General features: G+C 42.6%; 1 protein-coding gene across 1 annotated transcript in view; it reads right to left on the bottom strand.

Moving 5' to 3' along the window:
• The window catches only part of Cd109 (CD109 molecule), a 108,135-nt gene that overhangs the window by 68,799 nt on the left and 15,428 nt on the right, over positions 1-23,908 (bottom strand). Inside the window, 3 exon segments of the mRNA NM_001108771.2 lie at positions 12,499-12,624; positions 16,932-17,162; positions 19,089-19,117. Coding sequence (NP_001102241.2) covers positions 12,499-12,624; positions 16,932-17,162; positions 19,089-19,117 — 386 coding nt within the window.

Here is a 23,908-nt window from a genome sequence, read left to right as displayed (position 1 = left end):
GGGAGATCTCAAAACAGCTTTCTTCTATAAAGAGGCTATACTGAAGAGGCAAACATAGAAAAGCTGACATCAGAGGAAGCTGAGGAAAAAGAAGCCAAGTCCTCCCTCTTGTTACCCCTTTAACTGTGATGTTAAACGCAGAAGCCATTTCATAACTGAGTACTAACTGCACGCTGTACGTCACGCAGTGTTTCCCCTCGGTGCTTACAGGTGGTAAATGCAAATCAAGAAACGAATAATTCTACGGCCCAAAGAGTCTGGGAAACAGATATGAATTTCACAACAAAAGTGAATTATTGTCTGTTGGATCATCAAGAAGCTAGGTCAGTTTTTCAATGAGTTTGGTTATTTTTGTAAAACACTTGTATGAAATATATATTCAAAAACGGTAGAAGAGAGAGAAGCATGGTGGCAGCCATCTAAAGTCTCCCCGCTGGGGAGGCTGACACTGCAGAATTGCAGGCCTAAAGCAGACCAGCCTGGACTATAAAAGCGTGCAGGCCAGTCTGGGTTACATAGTGAGGGCCTGTGTCACAGAAAAAATGGTAGAATACTGAAATAGTTAAGGTTAATAACAATTTTGACAATTAGTAGCTATTGGTGCCACAAATAACCACAAGAAAATGTGTATACTAAGCAATGTCAACGGTCTAGCACAGGGAGCGCTTGTTTTTAAAGGGCCAGACAGGCAAGACACTAAACATTTTAAACTGTTGAGGCCAGATGGTCTCTGTCCCAACTATACAACGGGGCCAACATAGTGAAAAGGCCGCCGGTGCGTCCTGAAATCTGGAATGACAATCCCACCAGCATTGTTATCTTGCTCAGAACTGCTTTGGCTATGTGAGGTCTTTTATGATTCCTTGAATTTTAGGATGTCTTCGTTTTCCATTACCGTGAGGAATGTTTCCCAGACCTTGGGGATCCCACTCCATCTGTAAATTGTGGGAAACAGGAAACGTTGACTCACTATTAATAGGATTACAAAATGCTGCAGCCGCTCAGGAAGTCAGTGTGGAGAATACTCACAAAGCTAAAAATAAATCCACTATAGGGCCCAGCTATAGACCACTTATTAGTATACAGCCAAAGGACTCAACATACTACTCCATAGCTAATTACTCAGCCATAGCCAGAGAGTAGAAACAACCGGCCCAAACATCCTTCAGTGGAGAGATAGATAATGAAAACGGGGTGCATGTGCACAATGGAATATTATTCAGCTATAAAGAAAATGAAATTTGTAGGTAAATAATGAATCTAGAAAAGATGACATTGGCCAAGTGTGATGGCTCATGTCTTTAACCCCAGCACTTGGGAGGCAGAGGCAGGCAGAGCTCCTAGTTTGAGGCCAGCCTGGGCTAAGAATCGAGTTCCAGGGCAGCCAGGATTACACAAAGAAACCCTGTTTTAAAAAAATATTCAGGCTGAAGAGGTGGCTCAGTGGTTAAGAGAACTGACTGCTCTTCCCAAGGTCCTGAGTTCAATTCCCAGAAATGACATGGTGGCTCACAACCATCTGTAATGGGATCCGATGCCCTCTTCTGGTGTGTGTGAAGACATCAGCAGTGTACTCATATACATAAAAATAAATATTAAAAAATATTATTCAAGAGTCCCAAAATAATACAGGGTATTGCTGTTGCCCTTGGTTGTGACCCGGAGGTTGAAGGTAAGTTCGAATTGCTAAAAAAGCCATGCACTTCAGTCACAGGGCTCAGAAATTCAAGCTAGGGTTGAAAATCCCCTCTTCCCCAAGAACTAGTTTTCTTAGTACCAGATGGTGCCATGCAAATTGCCAAAGTGAGGAAATCCTACCCAGGTGCAATGTTTATAAACTAAAACAATAATCAGGTTGGCAAGCTGTCCCTAAAAGCGCAATGATGCCTCTTACGCCTTGGAAGTAACAACGAACACCTGTCTAATTGTCCAATTGGCAAGAGAGAAATCACAGATGGCCAGGGAAACCATGAATGTTAGAGGAGAATTTACTACTGCCACTCTAGACCAGCATGATCCCCACCACATCCTAAATGCCTATCCTCATACTCACAGATAACTGTAGCTCTCGCCCCCATCAAAGCTTTGCTTTGTAATAGGAGGAGACCATAGCAGGAAATCACAACTAGTCAAAATAACAAGAGCAAGTGACTACGCAGTGCCTGATTCTAATGGAAACTTCTAGAGCACAACCCACGCATCTAAGGTTCAAGAAACATCACAGAAGAGGGAATAGAAAGATTGCAGAGAGCTGTAGGACTGGAAAGTCTTCTGTAAGACTATAGCTACTAGAAGTGGCAGAGAAGCCATGCTCGTGATGCTGTCACTAACAGTATGGCTGCATAAATAAAGTCTCAAGCAATGACAACACTCACAGGCATGATGACGTGGAAGGGACGTCTCAAGGAGCCCCTCCCCAGGCAAAAAGCTATAGACAAGTAACGACTGCTGAGAGAGGGAGAATCAGTCATCCCCAGGGACAAGACCCTCCCAGTTGGTTGTCTAGCACCAAGTGGTCAGCCTTAAAAACATACACATTCAAGCACACTAAATAGATTCAGCAGGTTGTATTTATATACTTAATCATATATACACATATATTATTATTGTTATATGTATAACTATATGTATAGTTTTAAATATATGTAGAACATATATAATACACAACAATAATAATCAAAGAAAAAGAGCCTACAAGTTTGAGAGAGAATAAGGGGAGGTTTCCTGGGAGGGGTTAGAAGAAAGAAAAGGGGAAATGATGTAATTATATTTTAACTAAAGTTTCAAAAGTTACTAAGAAAAATAGCAAAACATGCATTTGAAAGTTAATATGACCGTGTTTGAATAAAACTTTGCCGTGGTGCCTCTCCCTTGGCCATACTCACGTGTAAGTATATCTTAGTCTTCTGAGTGCCTCTATTCCTCACAATCCTCATATTATCTTTAATAAAATTTCCAACTTGCTTCATAACATGCTTTTCAAACTTTATTTATAAAATAGCCAAGCACTGGTAGCACACTCTTTTAATCCCAGCATTCAGGAGGCAGAGGCAGGTGGATCTCTGAATTCAAGGCCAGCCTGGTCTACAGCATGAGTTTCAGGACAGCCAGAGCTACACAGAGAAACCCTGTCCAAAAAAAAAAAAGACTTTATTTATAAAATAAATTTTAGGCTAGATTTTATCTTCAGGTCAGCATAATGACTCCTACTCTAAATAAGGATTGATTAAGTGCATTTCCAAATTATTCTGTATTAGTTCTAGGAAACCAAGCTAAGCTGGACTAAACTAAAAACAGTGACCAAAAGCAAGTAAGTAATGAATGATCTTCTGTGGGATACACAAATTTCTTTGAATAATTTTTATTAAATTGAAAATAATTTAATGTACTTCAAAGTGAATTTCTATGCTAAGTATAGCTAATCAAATAAAGTTACACTCACTGTGTCAACCACTAGAGATGAAAGCTGTGAGGAGAGTTGCTCATCTTTTACCTCAGACCTAGGGAGGAAGACCTATGGTCTTCACTAGAACAATCCAGCAAGCTGGATGGGACCCTGGGGGCCTCTTCAAACCAACATGTGCACACTCATGGAACACTTAGAAAACTAAAGAGAGGTTACTCACCGACCAACCAGGAGAAAGAGCAGAGCCAGGAATATATTCTGTGCCTGGCAGGAGCGAACATGCCTTTAACCATGACACTCGGGAGGCAGAGGCAGGGGGATCTCAGAGTTTAAGGTCAGTTTGTTCTACAGAGCGAGCTCCAGATAGCCAGAGTTGCGCAATGAAACACTAAAGAGACAGAAACTGAGAGACAGACAGACAGAGACAGAGAAAACAAAAAGAGAACATGCTGTGTTGGGTTTGTTCTGCACCACCTGAATGCTAAAGAAAAGACATTAGCAAAATGCAAAAAGGAGGAAGAGGAGGAGAGAAGGAGGACACTAAGGAAAGGTGGCATTGGTTTTAATGCTCAGAGGACTCCAATGTCAGAAGCCCACAGTATCACAATGAACACAGTCAACCATACTTTTGTAGGACAAATACCAACTTATTCTGTGTCTCGTCTTGATACATCAGGGAAAAATCTTTTTCTCCCATCCACCAAGGAGAAAATGTTTTAACCCTTCCCCTTTCTTCCCTTCACCCAATTCAACCTGGACCAATCACAGGTGGCCTGATGTCCAGGATCCCCCACAGCGCCCCACTCAGACTGAATCCTCTCTTCAACTACCATAGCCACAAGCCTTTGACTCTGACCCATGGCTGCTCTGAAGTCTCCAGCTGCTAACCAGCTCAGAGCCTCACTGCACCGTCACCTCCACCTGCCTTGCTGCCCTGCCCATCCTGAGGTCCCTTCTGGTCCACCTACTTAAAACATGCATGTATAGAGCTGTCTAGAGTTTAAACATTCTCTACTACAAATCCTCTACTTTTCAGCAGGGAAAACGCAGCACTGAAATGACTTTCCCATGGTCCTTCAGCTGAATCGCTAGGGCTCATCTCTGCGACTTCCAAACCCGTGCTCTCTGCATTTGCGCATGAAGCCTGGAGATCTGGAGCGTTGTGACTCCTGGTCCATTGCTCTCTAATGCTCTCTAGGTTAAGCACATGAAGAAGCCTAGGACCTCTAAGGTCCTCGTGACTCTCAATCCAGAGCTCTCTGTCACATAAGAGCCACCTCAACTCCTTATTGTAAGGTGAGTCTTAACACCTTACATGTGCACTGACCGGTGTTGCCTCTGGTCTTGCACACAAGAGAAAAGTCCCATGTTTCCAGCATCATTTAGATCCTTACTAACCTGGATATGCTTGACTCTATTATCTATGAAGTACTAGGCAATCTTCTTCCTCCTTTATTTTTACCATAAAATTGTTTTTAAGCATATAAATAGAGCATCATGACTAAAGTATCATCATATAAAAAGCATCACTGTATTTATCCTGACTCACTTGGAGGAATGCCAGTTAATAAAAGGGTTTGCCAAGTGACTGAGAATATTTATTAACATTTACGTTGCCCTCGCCTTGCTGTGCTTAGAGCCCAAACATCTGTGCTCTGAACCGTAGTTATGATGTCTTTCTCTAGGAATGTCAACCCAGATCATGCAGAGTGATCTACAATGGGCTTAACAAGCAAGAGATGTCCTTTCCCACTAGGAGCCACTGAGTCAAAATCATTGAGTGCAAGCATAATGGATCCATTCATCCATCCATTTGTTTCACCATTCTTTCATCCACTCCAAGAGAAAAGGAGTACCAGGCGCACTTGATGGAAATAGAAAATACCTTCCCTGCAAGGAGAGCCTGATCTAGTGAAAAGCTGCTCACCGACCATATTTACAAACTAGAGCCGACAGTATGGATCGAATCTACAGAGACTAAGACTGGAGATGGGGTGAAGAGGTAGAATCAGATCAACCGAGGCTGTGGGCAAACAATAGCGAAACGTGAATTTTACTCTGAAAGCAATGAGAAGTGTTTGGAAGGCTTCAAGCTGAAGGAAAACAGATCCAGCTACTGTTTAGATTATGTTTCCTGCTGTGTAGAGAACGGGTCGCAAGTATAGAAACAAGGAAATTTATAGGAGATGACTAATAGACACTGATAATATCTAGGGAAACAGTGGTGGCAACTTTAAAAGGGACGTAGAGAAGAAAAGGAAGAGAAATGGGCCCATCTGATATGTACATAAGAGTCAATGCCACAGACGTTCGTGGAGGCTGGACATGGGCGGTAAGTAATGGGTGGGTGGTAAGATGTCAGGGATCATCCCAAGGTGCCCAGGTAATCGGCTAGCACACCTGGCAGGAGGGTGAAATAATCCAGTGAGGTGGAAAATGCTAGAAAAGAGCCAGATGTGGTGAGAGAAGATCACAGGGATGGTACCTGTCTGGGGCTTGGAGGCCTGGGTTCTCTCAGAGAGACAAACGAGTTATTAGCATCTAGATGGAAGATGAGACCTTGCCTACAAGTGAACTTGTCTAAAATGAATTATGAAGTGAACTTAAGAGATAACTGTGCAAGATAGCAAAGTATACCAGATAACAAATGATAAAAGCAAGAAAGCAGGAAGCTTCAAGCCAAAACTGGAGTGTCTGGGGAAATGCAGGCAGAAAATCCGATGGTTGCTTTTCTTTTTGGAAGAATGAGTAGAGAGAGAGAGAGACAGTAATACCCACTGGAGGGGACGTAAAGTCAAAAGTTCTATTTATCATTCGACTCAGTCTCTCCTTGTAATGATTTACGTTTTTCCATTCTTGCTGTCTAACAATACGGACTTTCCTACACCTAGCGTCTCCTTTCCGTTCCCTCGTGAGATTTACAGCATCCCTAAGCTCTGACTTCTGCTACATTTTCAACCTAGGATCCCTTTTCTACTGGGTCTTTCCATAAAACCTAATAAGCTGAATGAAATCTTTCACAAAAAAAGAGACTGTTAGTGCTGGAGAGATGGCTCAGTGACTAAGAGCACCAGCTGTTCTTCAGGAGAGCTGGGTTAAAGTCCTAGAACCCACATGGCAGCTCACGACCATCTGTAACTCCAGTTTCAGGGGCTCCGATGCCCTCTTCTGGCCTCCAAAGGCATACATGTGGTACAAGGGCATGCATGCAGGCAAAAGACCCATACATAGAAAACATGGTTTTAAATTTTTTTAATGACGGTTTGGAAGATGGCTCAGTGGTTGACAGCACGGGAGGCCCTTCCAGAAGACACAAGTTCAGTTCCCAACATCCTCTTTCCAACTCACCGCCAGCTATAACTCGAGTTCCTCTTCTGACCCCTGGGAGCACCAACCTCGTTAGAACAGTGTACGCCTCATCCGTCACATCCCCTCATCCACAAGCTGAGGAGATGGATCAAAGCCACCTGTGAGCACTAAAACCCAGCACTGTGTTGCTTTGTAAGTTTTACTACATAACAATGGAGGAAAAACTGGCCTATCTGTGAGTGGACAGAAAACCCACTGAGACCCACCCTCATCACCCTGGACTACATGTGAAAGACACAGGAATGAGAAAAAAGCACTGGGCTGGGGAAATGGGTTACCTGTGAGATGCTGGTGGCTGCAAAAGCTTGAGAACATGAGCCCAACTCTCCCCCACATAAAGCTGGGTGTGGCAGCATGCATCTGATGTATCTGTCACTGACAGGACAGGCAGGCAGATCCCGGAGGCAGGGGGTGGGGCTTTAGGTTCAGGGGCAGATTCTGTGTTTTAAAAAAAACTAAGACGGATGAAGCTCAGCGGTTAAATTCAAATCTTTTTCTGTTTTATTTAAAGGCAGAAAAAGAGGGGCTGGAGAGATGGCTCAGTGATTAAGAGCACTGACCGCTCTTCCAGAGGTCCTGAGTTCAATTCCCAGCAACCACATGGTGGCTCACAGCCCTCTGTAATAGGACCCGATGCCCTCCTCTTCTGGTGTGGCTGAAGAGAGGGACAATGTACTCACATACATAAAATAAATCTTTTTAAAATTTTTCAGAAAAAGATTCTCTACCCTCCACACTTGCATCCATATGCATAACTCTCTCTCTCTCTCTCTCTCTCTCTCTCTCTCTCTCTCTCTCTCCTTCAAAATCCTGAAAGTGAAAGCATGACTGACTGTCTTATACTGTAAATCAGTGGTTCTTAGCCTTCCTAACGCTGCAAGCCTTTGGTACACTTCCTCGTGTTATGATGACCTGCAAACATAAACTTATTTCTGTTGCCAGTTCATAACTGCAATTTCCTGTTATGACTCACAATGCAAATCCTCCACTCTGCAGGATATCTGATATGAGACCCCTGCAAAAGAATCATTCTACACTCACAGGTTGAGAACCACTGCTATAAATGAACTAAAAATGCTATAAATGTTAGAATTGGGTAAATACCAAGGAGCCCACAGCGTGCTTCACTAAAGCACCCCTTTCCTGACCTGGGGGAACATGTGACTAAAGATGCCACTTCCTGGATATCTAGTCACTACACCTCAGACCCCTGATAAAGCCTCCAGTTCTAGTGCACTGTCTTTCCACTGTGGTGCTGGTATTATTCCAGAGGGGTTTTATTCTACAAATAGAATGAAATTTCTCTCCCTGAAAATAATTTTCCCTAGTTTATATTGAGAATGGTTACTGACAAAAAAAAAAAAAAAAAAGCGTATGATGGTGGAGCATTCAAATAATGAGTATATCCCATCTATAGTCATGATTCACTGCTAAAACAAAAGTAGGTAATGAAATACAAAGTTCCTGAATGCAAAGCCAGAGTCAAGCAAAGACAAAAGCCGGAAGTGAGGCCTGGGCGCACCTCTCAAACATGCCTTTGACTATACTGCCACCTGGTGGCCATCAGTTTTGTTAACGAGGGTCTGGTTTGGTTTTTGGTGGGTTCCTTTCTTTCTCAGTTTTATGCCTCATATTGACATTTCATAAACAATAAACACTTGGTGTTTGCCTTTATTATAAGGATAATGATAGCTTCTAAAATGTTACAGGGAGAGCTGCATTTAGACTAAGACTAAGCGATAACTGTTAACTTACAAGCGAGCACTGTTGCCAGCTCCCGGGGTTGAAATACACACTCATATTTGTAGATTATCATTGCTGTTCCTTGTTGCAGTGTGGATGGCCTCAGTGTTAAAGCAATATAGTGACCAGAAAGCTACCATTGGTCCTGAACTGAACTAAAGGTCAAAAGGAAAAACAAACTCTCCTTTCTTACAGAAGTATACCTAAGAGGTTATTTGCTAGGCTGTGGTCTTCATATCGTAAAATGGACATAGTTGTACCCATATCACAAAATCACTTATGAAGAACAAATGAGAATATATATAAATACTGCATCTGTGCTTTCCCAGGAGTAGATATTAACCTTCATAAAATTTGCTACATTACCTACTTATTACACAATAAAACACCATTATTTTATCATAACAGTGTATCAGCCATCATACTGAAGGATCATTCTGAGAGACACTTGAAGACCAACATTTCTCACGGTATCCTGTATCTTCTCTGAATTAGTATTTTTCTAAGGTTTACATTTTTTGATTGGATATTACCACACTAAGCTATAAATCCGGAAAATAAGCCAATACCTCAGCTACAAATCTTACAGACTTTAGTTTTGATACCTAGGAATTACTCACTGCATTATTAACCTCTTTTGCAACACTGCCTCCAATATTCTCTAAAACCATGTTACACACTCAGTACGATCAGCTAAATGATCAAGGCTAAAGTTGGCAGGTGTGTAAACATCTGTAAGACACCACCGGCCAGGATGTGAGTGCCTAGTAGGACCCTAGAACTAACTCCTTAAAGTCAGTTCCCCCACCGTATCCCACAGGACTCCTTCATGCTGCATCAAGCAAGCCCATTCCATACATCTCACCCGACACATCATATCGAACATCTTCTGTTATTTTATAAAAGTTAAATATTTCTCATCCGTGTATCATAAAATATAAAGAAATATAAATATTACACACTCAATGACCAGCATAGCTCATAACTAGGTGGCATTGGTTTTTAACTTGTCTTGATTACAGTGACATGGATTTGCCATCTAGCCATCTCTGCGCACTGGTCGGCGCGTTAAGTGCATCTACAGTGTTGGCGACAAATCCCTGGATCTTCATCTCGCAGGACAGAAACTACACCGTCAAAGCAACCCCACCTCCTTGTCACTCCACCCCCTGGCCACCATTCTTCTTTGTATTTCGCTGACTTTCTATATCCTAAATATTGCATTTGCACGAGATCACACGGCAGCTGTCCTTTTGTGGCTGATTTCACTCAGAGCAACCTCGAGGTTCATTTGAGTCATAGCAAGGGGATGAATAACCTTCCTCTCTAAGACGAGGACCCCTTTACCTTTTTGAAGTACAAATTGATGGATAATTTTTGCCAATAATGAATAACATCTGGGAATATCTTGACTCGTATCAAAAGACCAGACAAATGAGTGAGCTTATCTATCACACCAGGGATGACCCCTTTGCTGGAGCCTGTTGAGAAGCACCCCAAGATTGAGGTGTGGCAGACATTGACCCATTACCTGGCCATGCTACTTCCAAATAGAGCAAGCCATGTGTTATGGTTCATGCCAGGGAGTCCAGCACCCTGGACACAGAGGCAGACCTAATAAGACCCTATCTTAAGTAAATAAGCCAGGCAGTTGTGGTACACGCCTATAATCCAAGCACTTAGAAGGCAGACAGATCCCTGTGAGTTCGAGGCCAGCCTGGTCTACAGAGGGAATTCCAGGACAGCCAGGACTACATAGAGAAACCCTGTCTCAAAAAGCATAAATAAATAAATAAATAAATAAATAAATAAATAGCAAAAGTGCCAACTAGAAAGATCCAAGAAGTCAAATATCTTAAATAACTCAAAAACTGAACTGAATACTTCCTCTGGGTTGCTTCCCTGTGAATGTCTTAGTAATATAATTCTAAGATGTCATAAAGCACATTCTATGTGCTTGCAAACATCAACTCAATAAGTCATGTTTGAGTCAAGAATATCTGTTGTAGAAAAAGGAGTGTTAAGTCACAGGGAGAAGAGAAAACTAACACTAAAGACTTTTTTTAAGGCCATGTAGAAACCTACTGTGTATAGAAAACTACTACTTTAAAAGTTTCCTAAAATCTCTATATAATCATATAAAAGAAGTTAAAATTGAGTTACCCTATAATGGGAGGATGGGAAAAGTAAAGTAGGGAAATGCCTCTCCCAGAGTTCAGAAACTATCAAATAAAAAGCCCAGGGACAGGTATGAAGCTCTTTTCAAGTTGTTCTATGGGGTCCCATAGCTCCCCCAAACATTACATGCTATTGCACTTGTTCCTGGTTAAGCTCCAGAACTTGATAGTATAACCCTATTACAGAAGCTACTGCATATTTGACCTATAGAACATGGAGGAATCAAGCTGGTACAAATCTAGAAAATTATTCCCTACTGACTATCTGGAAATGTCAATATATACTACGAGGAGAGGAAAATAATCAAGTCTTACTAGTTGTGACCCTGTGTCGACAATAATGAGTTGCCTGGCAGGACATGAGCAACAGTTGCACGAGCGTTATTTGATCCACCAACCACTCTCTGCTTGGATTTAAGGTCCACAAGACAGAACTCATGCCAAGTACTGTTAACTAGGCCAAAAATCCATGGTTGACTAGGTCACAGGCCCTAGAGGAGAACCTATACTATTATTTCAATAAGGAAAGCAGAATTAAATTGCCCACTAAGTTCGTCTTATCTTTAACCCATAGATTAATGCATCTCTCAACCCTTGTCAGTGAAGCGTCTTCCTGTAATAGATGCTAACACACTTGTCGACATGCAGAAATTAAAAGATTATGAAGTGACCAGCTTCAAGTGGACCATCTATATCACACCCTCTCACCTTCAAGGCTCAGGTGTCATCATGGAAGAGAGGGTAGAAAGATTATAAGAGCCAGAGATAATGGCCTTGACAGGGTCAGTGCACACATCAACTCATAGTGGATGTAAATGCATGAGGAATGACCGCACAAGATCAAGCCAACCAAAATCCCATCATGGTTGAGCAAAGATCTCATAAAGCCCTATCTAGTAGGGGAACTGCTGGCAAATGATGTCAGCCAGGGTTGGAAATTTGTAGTCCTGGCTGGTGTAAAAGTAGGCTGAGCAAGCTATGGAGAGAGCCAGCCAGTAAGCAGCGCCCTCTGTGGCCTCTGCATCAGCTCCTGCCTCCAGGCTCCTGCCTTGTTTGAGTTCCTGTCCTGACTTCTTTCAATGACAGACTATGATGTGGAAGTGACATAAACCATTTCTCCCACAAAGTGTTTATGATCATGTTGTTTTATCACAGCAATAGAAAAACTAACGAAAACAACAACAAAAAAAGCAGTGCACCCATGGGAAGCTGTGGCAGAGAGCAAAAAAAGGAACTGCACTGCTCCTACCCTGTCACAGATCTGCGTGTGAGGGAAGCAAATACAAGAGCAACTCTGAGAGGAAAGGCCTGAAGAACAGGGTCCATGTGACTCTTTAAAGCCACTGTTTCTTACAACAAGAACAAAGCAAGTTTGTCCAATCACATTTTAATTGTTATTCTGTTTTGGTTTTTTTTTTTTCTTTTTTTTTTCAGAGCTGGGGACAGAACCCAGGGCCTTGCACTTGCTAGGCAAGCGCTCTACCACTGAGCTAAATCCCCAACCCCAAATGTTATTCTGAAACATCAAATGTACCAAAAGAATAAGTTTGTGTTCAGTATTCAGTCTTAAAAGCATCAAATGCACGCAATTAATAAATAAATATTTAATCAGCTTTAGAACAAAATGACACAATGTTTAAACCTCCACTCTATGATAGAAAGTGGTGATGGCTATAATGACTAGATTGGCTAGATAAACATAGCAACTTATTTCTGTCCATAGAATGACTTAGGAGAAATTTTACCACAGGAACAATTTAAAACATTTTTACATTCTCCCCCAAAAAGTACATTTATACTCACAATCACTTGAACCTGAATGGACCAGTCACCAAGTATTGGATGAGAGGATAGTTGAAAAGTTTTGGAAACAACTCCAAGTTCACCTTCCTGAGAAAGCCACTGTTGGATCAAATTAGACTTTGGATCCTACAACAGAAAGCAAACCATGTGTGTTAACTCTGGTAGGACACCCAAGGGCAAGGGTATGCTACTTAGGAATGATGCCTGCCTGGCAGTATGGCCAGGCCCACCCATCTCCCAGACACATCTACAAGTTTCCCCCAAAATATGACACTGCGATGGTGCAATGATTAAACCATTAGATTAGAGTTTAGAATCACCCAGGAGACATACAGTAGCTGAGTCTGTGAAGACGCTTCCAGAGAGGTTTAGCTAGCAGCCCAGAATGAATAAAAGGAAGAGGAGAGAAGTCAGAGGACAGGCAGAATGAATCTCCCTCTGCTTCCTGAACATGGACGTAGTGTGACTAGCTGCCCCTCACTCCTGACACCACGGCGACAGCAGCTCTCGCCGCCACCATCCCTTTCATGGTAGACTACACCCTCAGACTATGAGCCAAAACTAACCCTTCCTTAAGAGGCTTCTGAAATGTATTTTGTCAAAGCAGTGAGAGAAGTAACACTATGGAAAGTTTTTGGAAAATAACAGATCTATACCACTAAAGAAACAAATCAAAGTTCCTCCTTTCCCGTTACTTCTCCTCAGGCCATGCTGATTCTGAACCGCCTTTTAATTCCTGACACCATAGATCCCTCTGCAGAGGACACACAGCATGCACTCCAACAAATCTACGTGAGTGTCTTAAAGAAACCCTCACTAAAATACAAAGTATGCACACATATGAAAATCAAAATACAGGGACCTCAAGAAACTCAGCTAGGACAGCCACATGATCTGACGCTGACATTCGACATTCATTTGAAAGAACCAATGTCAACATAGTTACACATCCATGTTTACTGAGCATTAGTCACAATAGCCAAGATGTGGAACCAGCCTAAAATGGCCACCAACAGAGAAATGAATAAATAAAGCACTGTTATGTCTGCACAATAAAGAATGAAGGTCTGAGTCAGATGCTAGGCAGAGCCTCTCAGAGGGGGATTGTGAAAGGGGGAGACTGAAGGGGGCAACGAGTGGGATGTAAAGTGAATAAGTAAAAAAAAAATTAGATTAATTTTCTTTAAAAAGAAGGAAGTCCTGTCATTTGCACCATTTACAAATGACAAGTGGATACAACTGAAGAGAATATGTTAAGTGAGATAAGCCAGACTCACAAAGGCAAATACCTCATTCATACATGGAATCTACATTTCGAGAGAGAGACAGGGAGAGACAGAGACAGAGAGACAGAGAGAGACAAAGACAGAGAGACAGAGAGAGAGACAGAGACAGAGAGACAGAGAGAAACAGAGACAGAGACAGAGAGACAGTGAGATGAAAGTAGAAATGGACTATGCAGGAGAGAAAGAAGTCTAAAAGACAAAGAAATGAGAGGAAAATAATGAGTACCACTTGGCCATCGTCGTATGCAAATATATATTCATGTCACAAACATACAACATGAAAGCCTCTGTTGGGAAGAAAACCAGGGTGATAGAGGGTGACTATTAATAAAATACAGTGATGTGCATGTATGAACATCATTAAAAAGTGACTGTTTATTAAAAAGGAGGAAGGAAGGATGGAAGGAAGGAAAGAAGGAAGGAAGGAAGGAAGGGAGGGAGGAAGGAAGGAGAAGGGAAGAAGGGAGGAAAGGAAATGACTTCTCATTGTTGAGCTAGAATCCTCATTCGTTAAAGGCCCATTGTGCAAGGTACTCCAGCTCACCTCAGATCATTACGATTCTCCTCCAGTGAATAAGCCAGACTCAGAAAGACAAATATTTTATTTCTCTCATACATGGAATCTACATTTCAATATAAAGGGAGTGTGTGTGCATGTGTGTGTGTGCACATGTATGTGCATATGTGTGTATTCACATGTGTATGCATGTGTTTATGTGTGCATGTGTGGGCATGTATGATATGAAAGTAGAAATGGTACTATGAGGGAACAGAAAGAAGAGGTAGAGTTGTCCTTTCCCAACTGTTGAGAAAGCTGACTGCCAGAGCAGTTAAGTAAACACTCTGCTGTAATTGACTGACACAGCTCCCTATTATAGCAACAACACATGATGGAACTCAGACTTCAAACTCATGCCAGCTGTCTGCTCAGCAAAAGTATATCAGAGAACTATTTAATAGGGGCCAATGAGGAATGCTTTTGTCATCCCACAACCTCACAGACAAACTGGCTTCCCGCAGTATCCATGCAAAGTAGTCATCTCTCACGCTCCCTGTCCTGGCAATGCTGCCCCATTCTCTATCTACTTTGTCTCCTCTCCAACCTCACAAATCCACCATACCCGACTCTAACTAATGCTGCTGATCCCTCCTTCCACTCTTGCCCGGTGCTCACCCTGTCATCCGGAACACTAGTCTGAGAGTGCTCATGGGGTTGAAAGGCTTGACCCAGATCCAGACAAACAGCGAACAGAGTCAGTATAATCCCAGCAGGCCCCTAGGTGACAATGGCTTCCTAGTGTCCACAGACTGAGGTTCAAACACTTGCAGGATCTCTACTTCTAGGTTCTTCTTCCCAACATACACAGTCATCTGCAGTTCACCACAGAACTCCACACCTCTGGGCCTCTAGGCAAGGAATGTCCCTCCCTTTCTCAACTACTAGTAAAATAACCTCAGCTTCCTGTCTGCTGGACAGGCGTCCGACAGCAGTGAGCTCTTTGTGGACAGCCTCTGGGACATCGGAGTTTACTCTTCCTGAGTGTGACTTATTGTAAAGTGCAGTGAAGATCTTTTTTAACATATTTTATTTTACAAAGCTCTGCTTCCAGCTGTACTACGAACTCTTGAGTCCAAGGGCCACACACTTTCTCTTATTCTCTAGCCTTTGACTAAACACACAGAGCCCACCAGTTATTAGAAGTCAGAAAAAGAATTCTCCTAGAGAAGGAGTATGACAGAGGTAAATATGGTTTACTGAGTAGTGGAAGCCAGAGATTTCAAATCAGTGATGGGAAGCAGGTCAAGAATGGGCAGATCAACCAAACCCAGACAATATCATGGATGCCAAGAAGTACATACTGACAGGAGCCTGAGATAGCTGTCTCCTGAGAGGCTCTGCCAGAGCATGACAAATACAGAGGTGGATGCTTGCAGCCAACCATTGAACTGAGAACGGGGTCCCCAATGGAGGAGTTAGAGAAAGAACTAAAGGACATGAAGGGGTTTGCAACCCCATAAGAAGAATACAATATCAACCAACCAGACCCCACAGAGCTTCCAGGGACTAATCCACTATCCCAAGAGTACAGAGGGATGAACCTCTGGCTCCAGTCACATATGTAGCAGAGGATGGCCTTGTCAGGCATCAATAGGAGGAAAAACCCTTGGTCCTATCAAGGCTCTATGCCCCAGTGTAGGGGAATGCCAGGGTGGGGAGGTGGGAGGGAGTGGGGGAAACACCCTCATAGAAGCAGGGGGAGATAGCGGGTTTCTGAAGGGGAAATCAGGAAAGAAGATAACATTTGAAATGTAAATAAAAATATCCAATAAAAGAAAAGAAAGTCAGAAGAAAAAGAAGAAGGAGGAGGAGGAGAAGGAGAAGGAGGGAGAGGAGGAAGAGGAGGAGGAGGAGGAGAAGGAGGAGAAGGAGGAGGAGGAGGAGAAGGAGGAAGAGGAGGAGGAAGAGGAGGAGGAGGAGGAAGAGGAGGAGAAGGAGAAGAAGAAGAAGAAGAAGAAGAAGAAGAAGAAGAAGAAGAAGAAGAAGAAGAAGAAGAAGAAGAAGAAGAAGAAGAAGAAGAAGAAGAAGAAGAAGAAGAAGATCACTGTCTCCTGGGCCAACTCCTGGGTCATGCATTGTAACCAGCAGTTGGCTCTGTTACACCAGCCACAGCGTGATGCACGGGAATGCTGTGCAGTGAAAGGACTCAGGAAGAAATACAATTAGCTATAAATATACGCTGCCTCGTGGTTAAGGAAGTAACAGCAATGAAATGCCAGGGTTTCTTCTAGCTCATGGACAAAGCTCTAAGAAACACTAATACAGTAATTCCCAGAGTTGCCTGAGGGAGAAGGAACACAAAAACACTGCTGATGAGTTACAGCCCCAAGTCTTCTCCTAGATGGTGTCATGGCCCTGTAGGCAAAAGCAGTAAACTCATGAGTAGACAGGTCATAGTGATGAAGCCAGGACCAGACATGGACGGACAGACTCCATAGCCTAAGCTCTGAGGTCCCAGCACCTCCCTTCAGAGGATCTCCACGCTGAGAGGTGAAACTCACGTTACTGGGTCACTAACATGAACAGAGTTCTCCAGGCAGCTTTAGCTGGATGGCTTGAACCCCGCTTCCTGTCAGCCTGCCACTCACCTTAATGTAAATGTCCACGGGCGTCTTGTAAGGCTTGAGATCTGAGAAGAGTGTAAGCACTCGAAACTTCACTTCCTGCTTCGGCTTGTAGATCACCTTATCTGTCTGAATGAAGACAGAGATCCTCTTGCTGTCAAATGTTAACCGTGTCCGGTTGGAGAATACGATCTCAGTCTCCGATTTTCCGCTTATGTGTAGTTCATAAATCTTGTTTGCCTTGTGCAGAGGGAGCTGGGTGGGGAAAGATAGACAGACATATCAAAGTCTCGCCATTTGACCTTTAAAAAAATGGTTTAATTACAAATTAGAATAAAAAAAAAGATTAAACACATACTATTATCATAAAGAACTGTAGTGTTGGGGGAATCGTATCCTTCATAGGCACCAAAGATAAACAGTTTGCTCTCTCTCTCACCTTTAAAATCCTGTACTCTGCTCTTCAATTGGATCAGAGAGATTCTGGAGTGAGGGACACAAGCTCCATAGCTGTGTCTCTCAGCAGGAGTTATGTCACCACTTCTTTTTTTAATTGATCATTTCATTTATTTACATTTCAAATGTTGCCCCCCACCTTCCGGACATTTCCTTGTCTATGTGTAGATTTGTTCTCACTCCTCACAGCTGCTAAGCTTGGAGGCCTCATTCCACCCCCTCCCTCACCCTACTCCACCCCCACCCCTACCCCGTAAGCTTTCCCACATTGGTTGAGGCAATCAGCCTGTGAAACACCAGTGTTTGTCTCCTTGCTGTAGTCTCTCAAACTCTCATCTGCGATTCTTCTTTTCCTATACCCTGTTCAGCATGGTATTGGTGGCTATGCCGCCATTTTTAATACCATTAATAACAGCAGAAATCCTACCATCTGATACGAACAGACCTCAAGCCAAATTGAGCAGTTCACATGTTCTCCATTATTTGACCTCTAGATAACCCCTCAACCCAGTTACACACCCACCCTTGACTGGATTCTCCTACTAAAACCATTTCACAAAGAAACCAGGGTTAGAGAGTTAGGGACAGCACTCCAGGCCACCAACCCATATCCAAACCCAGCATGTGCTATATTAATCTTGTAGCAACATGATGTGATTTTAAACATGTCCAGAAAGTCTCTGATCTACCTCCCTTCAGAAAATAAAGTCTGCATTGGGTTACCAAAATAAGACTTGGAAATAAAGAGAAGAGGACGGGATCGACAGGGATCTGAGGGAACGGGAGAGGTAAAGAAAGGTGAATGCCCAAAATAGAGTGTATACATGTATGAAAAATCCTGCAATGCATTTAATAACAAAAAGATGAAACACATGCTAACATTTAGCATGAAAACTATTGTGTAATTTTAAAATGTTAATTTAAAACACACTGGGTATGGATGGTGGTGCCTTTAATCCCAGCATTAAGGAGACAGAAGCAGAAAAATCTCTATAAATTCATGGCCAGCCAGAGATACATGGCTACATAGTGAGACCTTGTCCGAAAGAAAGAAAGAAAGAAAGAAAGAAAGAAAGAAAGAAAGAAAGAAAGAAAGGAAGAAAGGAAGGAAGGAAGGGGGAGGGGAAGGGGAAGGGAAGGGAAGGGAAGGGAAGGGAAGGGAAGGGAAGGGAAGGGAAGGAAAGGAAAGGAAAGGAAAGGAAAGGAAAGGAAAGGAAAGGAAAGGAAAGGAAAGCAAAGGCATTAATACAGGAGTAGGGTCAAACACAATAAAGTGATCTATTGTTCCAGTTTATTGAAGAAAAATCCCTGCTAGGAGTTTCAAGAACATAATAGGCAATCTCTCTAAAGTAATATTGTTCTTAGGTCTTAAATATTTGAAAAGTGTGCAGTAAATTCAAGTAAAACTTACAAGTGATGTAAATTAAAAGCCAATAAAAAGGTGCATAAGCCATAGTTTGAAAACATTTCTTTTGTTGTTGTTTTGAGATGTTTCTTTGTTTGTTTGTTCGGCTTGGGTTTTTTGGTTAGTGGTTTGGTTTTTGGAGACAGGGATTCTCTGTGTAGCCCTGACTGGGCTGGAACTCAGAGATCTGCCTGCCTCTGCTTCCCAAGTGTTGGGATTAAAGATGTATGTCATTACACCCATCTTGCAATGTATTTCTGAAGCCAATTTTTGACATTTATTTATTTATCGAAACCAAAATAATTTATATGGATACTTACTGCCGGAAGAACAAGAATTCCGAAATGCCCTAAAAGGAAAACAAGAAAGGAAAGGTATTTGTCAAAATTTAACAAGACTTAACATTCTTTCCATATGGATAGAACCATCAACTTCCTTGGCCAAACCAAAGCAGCTTTGTTAATTCCCAAAATAACCAAGAACTTGTAACCTATCCTTCTGGAGAAGATCAAGATTAAAAGGTGGTCAGCCAGGGATCAAATCCCAACAAGTTCTGCCGTCGCCACACTCTCACCGTCACTGCTCTGTCACTGTTAAGGTTCTGAGGTTTGAGGGGTGCCTCAGAGAGGACGGGAGAGCTCATGGAGGGGGTGTTGTTATGGTTCTGTCTTCCTTGGGGGCTATAGTACAGGAGATTGAGCCCAGGGCTTCATGGCATCTCATGCTCTGCACTGAGCTCTGTCCTCCGGGAGGCTCCCTCTTCATGTTCTCAGACACCCAAGACAAAGGGAGGCGTTAGTCATGCCAGGGAGAGCCAGCACTCAGCAGTGATTCACAAGGATCAGGCTGGAACAGACTATCTTTCATGTACACGTTCTAAAAATAGGACCCACGACTTAACACATGTCCATTTTTCATCAGACCCATTTATTTCAAGGAAAAATAGTTTCAGGTTAAAATCACCAAGGTACTTATCCCACAATCAGATGTGATAATAGCCCTTGGTTCGTTCCTTTATTGAAGAACTATTTATTAAAGGAACCGCAATGTCCCTCTCAAACGAAGCCATATGAAGTCTACCATGTAAGAACCAGGAGATACAAGATGGCCCAGTACAGAGTAGAAATTAACAACACCAACACACTTTGAAATCACACCACACACAGGGGTCTACGCTCTTTTCCTGCCCTGCCTGCCCTTAGACCAGATTCTACAGCTCAGTATTTTCATCCATAAAAGGAAAATACTATTCCAAACCCATACAGCGTCTTCTGGGGAGGCTGTTGTCGCCTGTAATATACAGACATACAAGAAGCACTTGAAGGTCATCAGAGTACCAGAAAGCTAGGAGAGGTGTCCACCAGGATGTCAGCTTGTCTCTATAGCAACATTCTCCAAGTGTCTATGAGGAAACACGCCATCAATAAAGCATGCGACATATATCACCAATATCAGCCTACGTTTTTAAAGTGGGATACGTATACTTCCTCATTCAAGATATTAAACATCCCAAGCCTGAATTGCTTAATCTTGCTCAAAAATAACAGAAGCAGCTGAGTGATGACTCACACCTGTAATCGCAGCACCTTGGAGGCTAACGTGAGAAGAAAATCACCATGAGACTAGCCTGGACTACACAGTGCATTCAACGCCAGCCTGGGCTGCATATCAAAAACCTGCCTCCAAAATAAAATAAGTGAAAATTAATACATTTTCTAACTTCCCATTATGAAACAATCCTGTATATTCCCAGATGTGTACACGACCATTTTAAACAACAGTCTCCCAGTGGACTCAGGGGAATAGGAATAGGTTTGCAGGAACCATCAGGCAATTCGCCATCATGGATTACCAGACAAATGGAGCAGCTCACCTGATGACGGTGAGCTCCCCTGCAAAGAGCTGGAGTCTGACACAATAGGACAAAATGCGGGGAAAGTGAAGAAAGAGAGCTGATTGGATGTTGCTTCGAAGGGGTGCCTGGGAAAATAACACTGCCCTCTAGCGCTGTGGGATAGGAGGAGTCAGTCAGGGAAGGAAGGAGCAGGGCAGAGAATGCACAGCAGAACAGGGCATTGTGACCCTCCCTACCAAAGCCAGAGCTGGCTGAGCTGAGCCGAGCTGGGAGCGAGCAATTGTGAGACGGGTCTAATCTGACGATTATCTCTTTTGTGTTATTATCTTATTTAACAGGGGAAAACTTAAATAAATTTATGTACAGTATAATGTTTTGACTCATGAAGAACCTGTGGAGTGGCTTAAAAGATGCACTGCCTCACAGATACTCATATTTGCTGTTAGAACAACTACCTTTTACCCTATTGGTCATTTTCAAGTACATAAAAGTGTCTTAGACACTGGTATTTATTCCTCATGTCTAACTAGAATTTTTTTATTCTTTGACCAACATCTCCCCTGAAGCCCCTAGCTGGATAAACCAGCATTTTAGTCCCCTTTTCTTAATGTTCAACCCTTTACAATTACATATAGTGAAATCATACCGTGTCCTCAGATTCACCCACATAGTTGCAAATGGCAGGGTTTCCTTTTTCAGAGTCAAACAGTATTCCACTGTGAAAATATACAATGTTTCTTTACCCGTTTATCTGTTAATGGACATGGGTTGTTACCACCTCAGCTATTATGAGTGATCTGTAATAAGAGGAGACCCAGGTGTCTCTTTGATGTGCTGATCTCATAGCTGGGTATAAAAACAGTTGAGCAGGAACAATCTATGTCTAATAAGCTTTCACTTCTCACGGGACATTTATATTTTATACTGACTTTAAATAAAGCTGAGAGGCTATATCAGAAACTAGGTTAAAAAAAAGGAAAACCTTTTAGAGATAGATAAATACAAGTTCTTTCACGGGCTTTTTTTTTTTTTTTTAAGTTCTTGATTGGCTTCTTTGAGAATCAGAAATACACTATCAGATATTCTCTATACACACTTGGGAATGAGGAAGTAGTCCTCTCCGGCAAGAATTTAGGAACAGATTAATATACACAACTTTGCAGAGGAGTCAGCTAACCATGAATGTGGCTGGAGAAAGAATACACTAAGAGGACATAAAAGGGAAGAAAGTTAAAAACGTAAAAGACAATCACACAGAATCTATGGATTTAAGACAGAGCAAAAGGGGTATGTGGGAAGGGCTGGAAGGAGAAAGGAGGAGGAGGAAATGATTATATTCTGTAGAATTGTGTGTGAGCATATATATATATGTATATATACTGTGTATATGTATGTGTCTCTGTGTATGTCTGTATGTATGTCTGTGTGTGTCTGTGTATGTCTGTGTGTGTGTCTGTGTATGTCTGTGTATGTCTGTATGTATGTCTGTGTGTGTGTCTGTGTATGTCTGTGTGTGTGTCTGTGTATGTCTGTGTGTGTCTGTGTATGTCTGTGTATGTCTGTATGTATGTCTGTGTGTGTCTGTGTATGTCTGTGTGTGTCTGTGTATGTCTGTGTGTATCTGTGTATGTCTGTGTGTGTATGTCTGTGTATGTCTGTGTATGTCTGTGTGTGTCTGTGTGTCTGTGTCTGTGTCTGTGTCTGTGTCTGTGTCTGTGTCTGTGTCTGTGTCTGTGTCTGTGTCTAAAGGCCATCATGCTTCTGAGCTGATGGAGGAAATGTAACAAGAAAAGTCTCTTTCAAAAGTGTTTGTTTGGCTACAACTGTGGCTCAGTGGCTGAGCCTGCTCACCCAGCACAGCTCAGTGGCTGAGCCTGCTCACCCAGCAGGCTGAAGCCCTGCATTCCATCCCCAGCACCAAGGAAAAGGGCTTTTTTTTCTTCCTTCCTATTTTTGTTCTTTTGTTTCTTGGTTGGCTTGGAGTGTTTGTTTGTTTGTTTGTTTGTTTGTTTTGCTTTGCTCTTTAGGATGAAGTCTCCCCATAGAGCCCTACCTAGCCTGGAACTCACTAGATTCTCTATACAGTTAGGAAGTAGACCAGGCTTGCCTCCAAGGTGAGGCAATCTTCCTTCCTCTGCTCTCCCTTACAAGCACATGCCGCTCTATCAGATGAGTTTTTTTTTTTCTTCTGTTGAAGAAAGCCACAGTGCTCTGAGAGGCCCCACAAAATGCTATGCTGGAATAAGTTTAAAGATTTTTAATTACATGTTTATGTATACATATGTGTGCACATGCATGCAGGTGTCTGCTGGAATAAGAGGCTAGGTGCTCTGGGGTTGAAGTTACAGGCACTGTGGGAACTGGGACCTAATTCAGATCCACTGAAAGAGTTGTCCTCAGTTTTAATTACTGAGCCATTCCTCCAGCCCCATGCTGAAATACTTACCATTCCATCACAACAGGAAACAATCAAAGGGAGGCTAATCTCTATGCAGTAGAAGTAGCTGTGTGGACAATACGTCAAGCCAGGTACCTCAGTACAAATGAAGGTTGTTTCTCTGATTTAAAGTAGTATGAGGTAGGTAATGAGAAGATGGCTTAGTGAGCAAATCGTTGGCCTTACACACAGGAGAGCCTGAGTCCCTATCCCCAGAACCCATGCAAAAAGCCAAGCACAGGGGCACACACCTGTACTCCTGCTGCTGAGAGGGCAGAGGCCGAAGACCCTACCACCCACAGACCAGCCAACCCAGCCAAGGTTACTGCTCAAGCTTGCTCAAGGTTCAGCGCAAGACCCTGGTTCAGAAAAGAAAATGGACAGCGATGGAGGAAGACGATTGGCACTGGGCTCCAGACTCCACGTGCAGGGACATATCCCTGTACACACGCATAAGAACATGGAGACACAAATATACAATGAAAGAAGTAGTGTGACCAAACAACTTAAACATTCAACAAATAATGGATCACAACCTACCAAACAAAACAATCTGATGAGGTCATGCTGCCCTAGATATTAAATGCATGATGAATTGAGAGCGAGGAAAGGCTGCAGTACTGATGAAACCTTGGGGCTCTGGGGCTCTGTAACTGGTCAGGCAGTGATCGTGAGCCTTGGGCTTGCAAGCACATAGAGACCAGTGAGAAACGGTCAGCACTTTATGTTGAACTACTAAACCTTGGAATGGCTTGTTCCCAGATCTAGATAATTGGGAAATCTTGGAAACGAGCAAGATTAACTAGCAAAGCTCACCCACCAGCATGGTGGAGCACACTGAAATCCCA

This window comes from Rattus norvegicus, chromosome 8 (assembly GCF_021556685.1).
Source record: "Rattus norvegicus strain SHRSP/BbbUtx chromosome 8, alternate assembly SHRSP_T2T, whole genome shotgun sequence".
NCBI classification, from domain to species: domain Eukaryota; kingdom Metazoa; phylum Chordata; class Mammalia; order Rodentia; family Muridae; genus Rattus; species Rattus norvegicus.
Note: the sequence above shows the minus strand (reverse complement) of the source record. Positions and strands in the feature narration are given on the sequence as shown.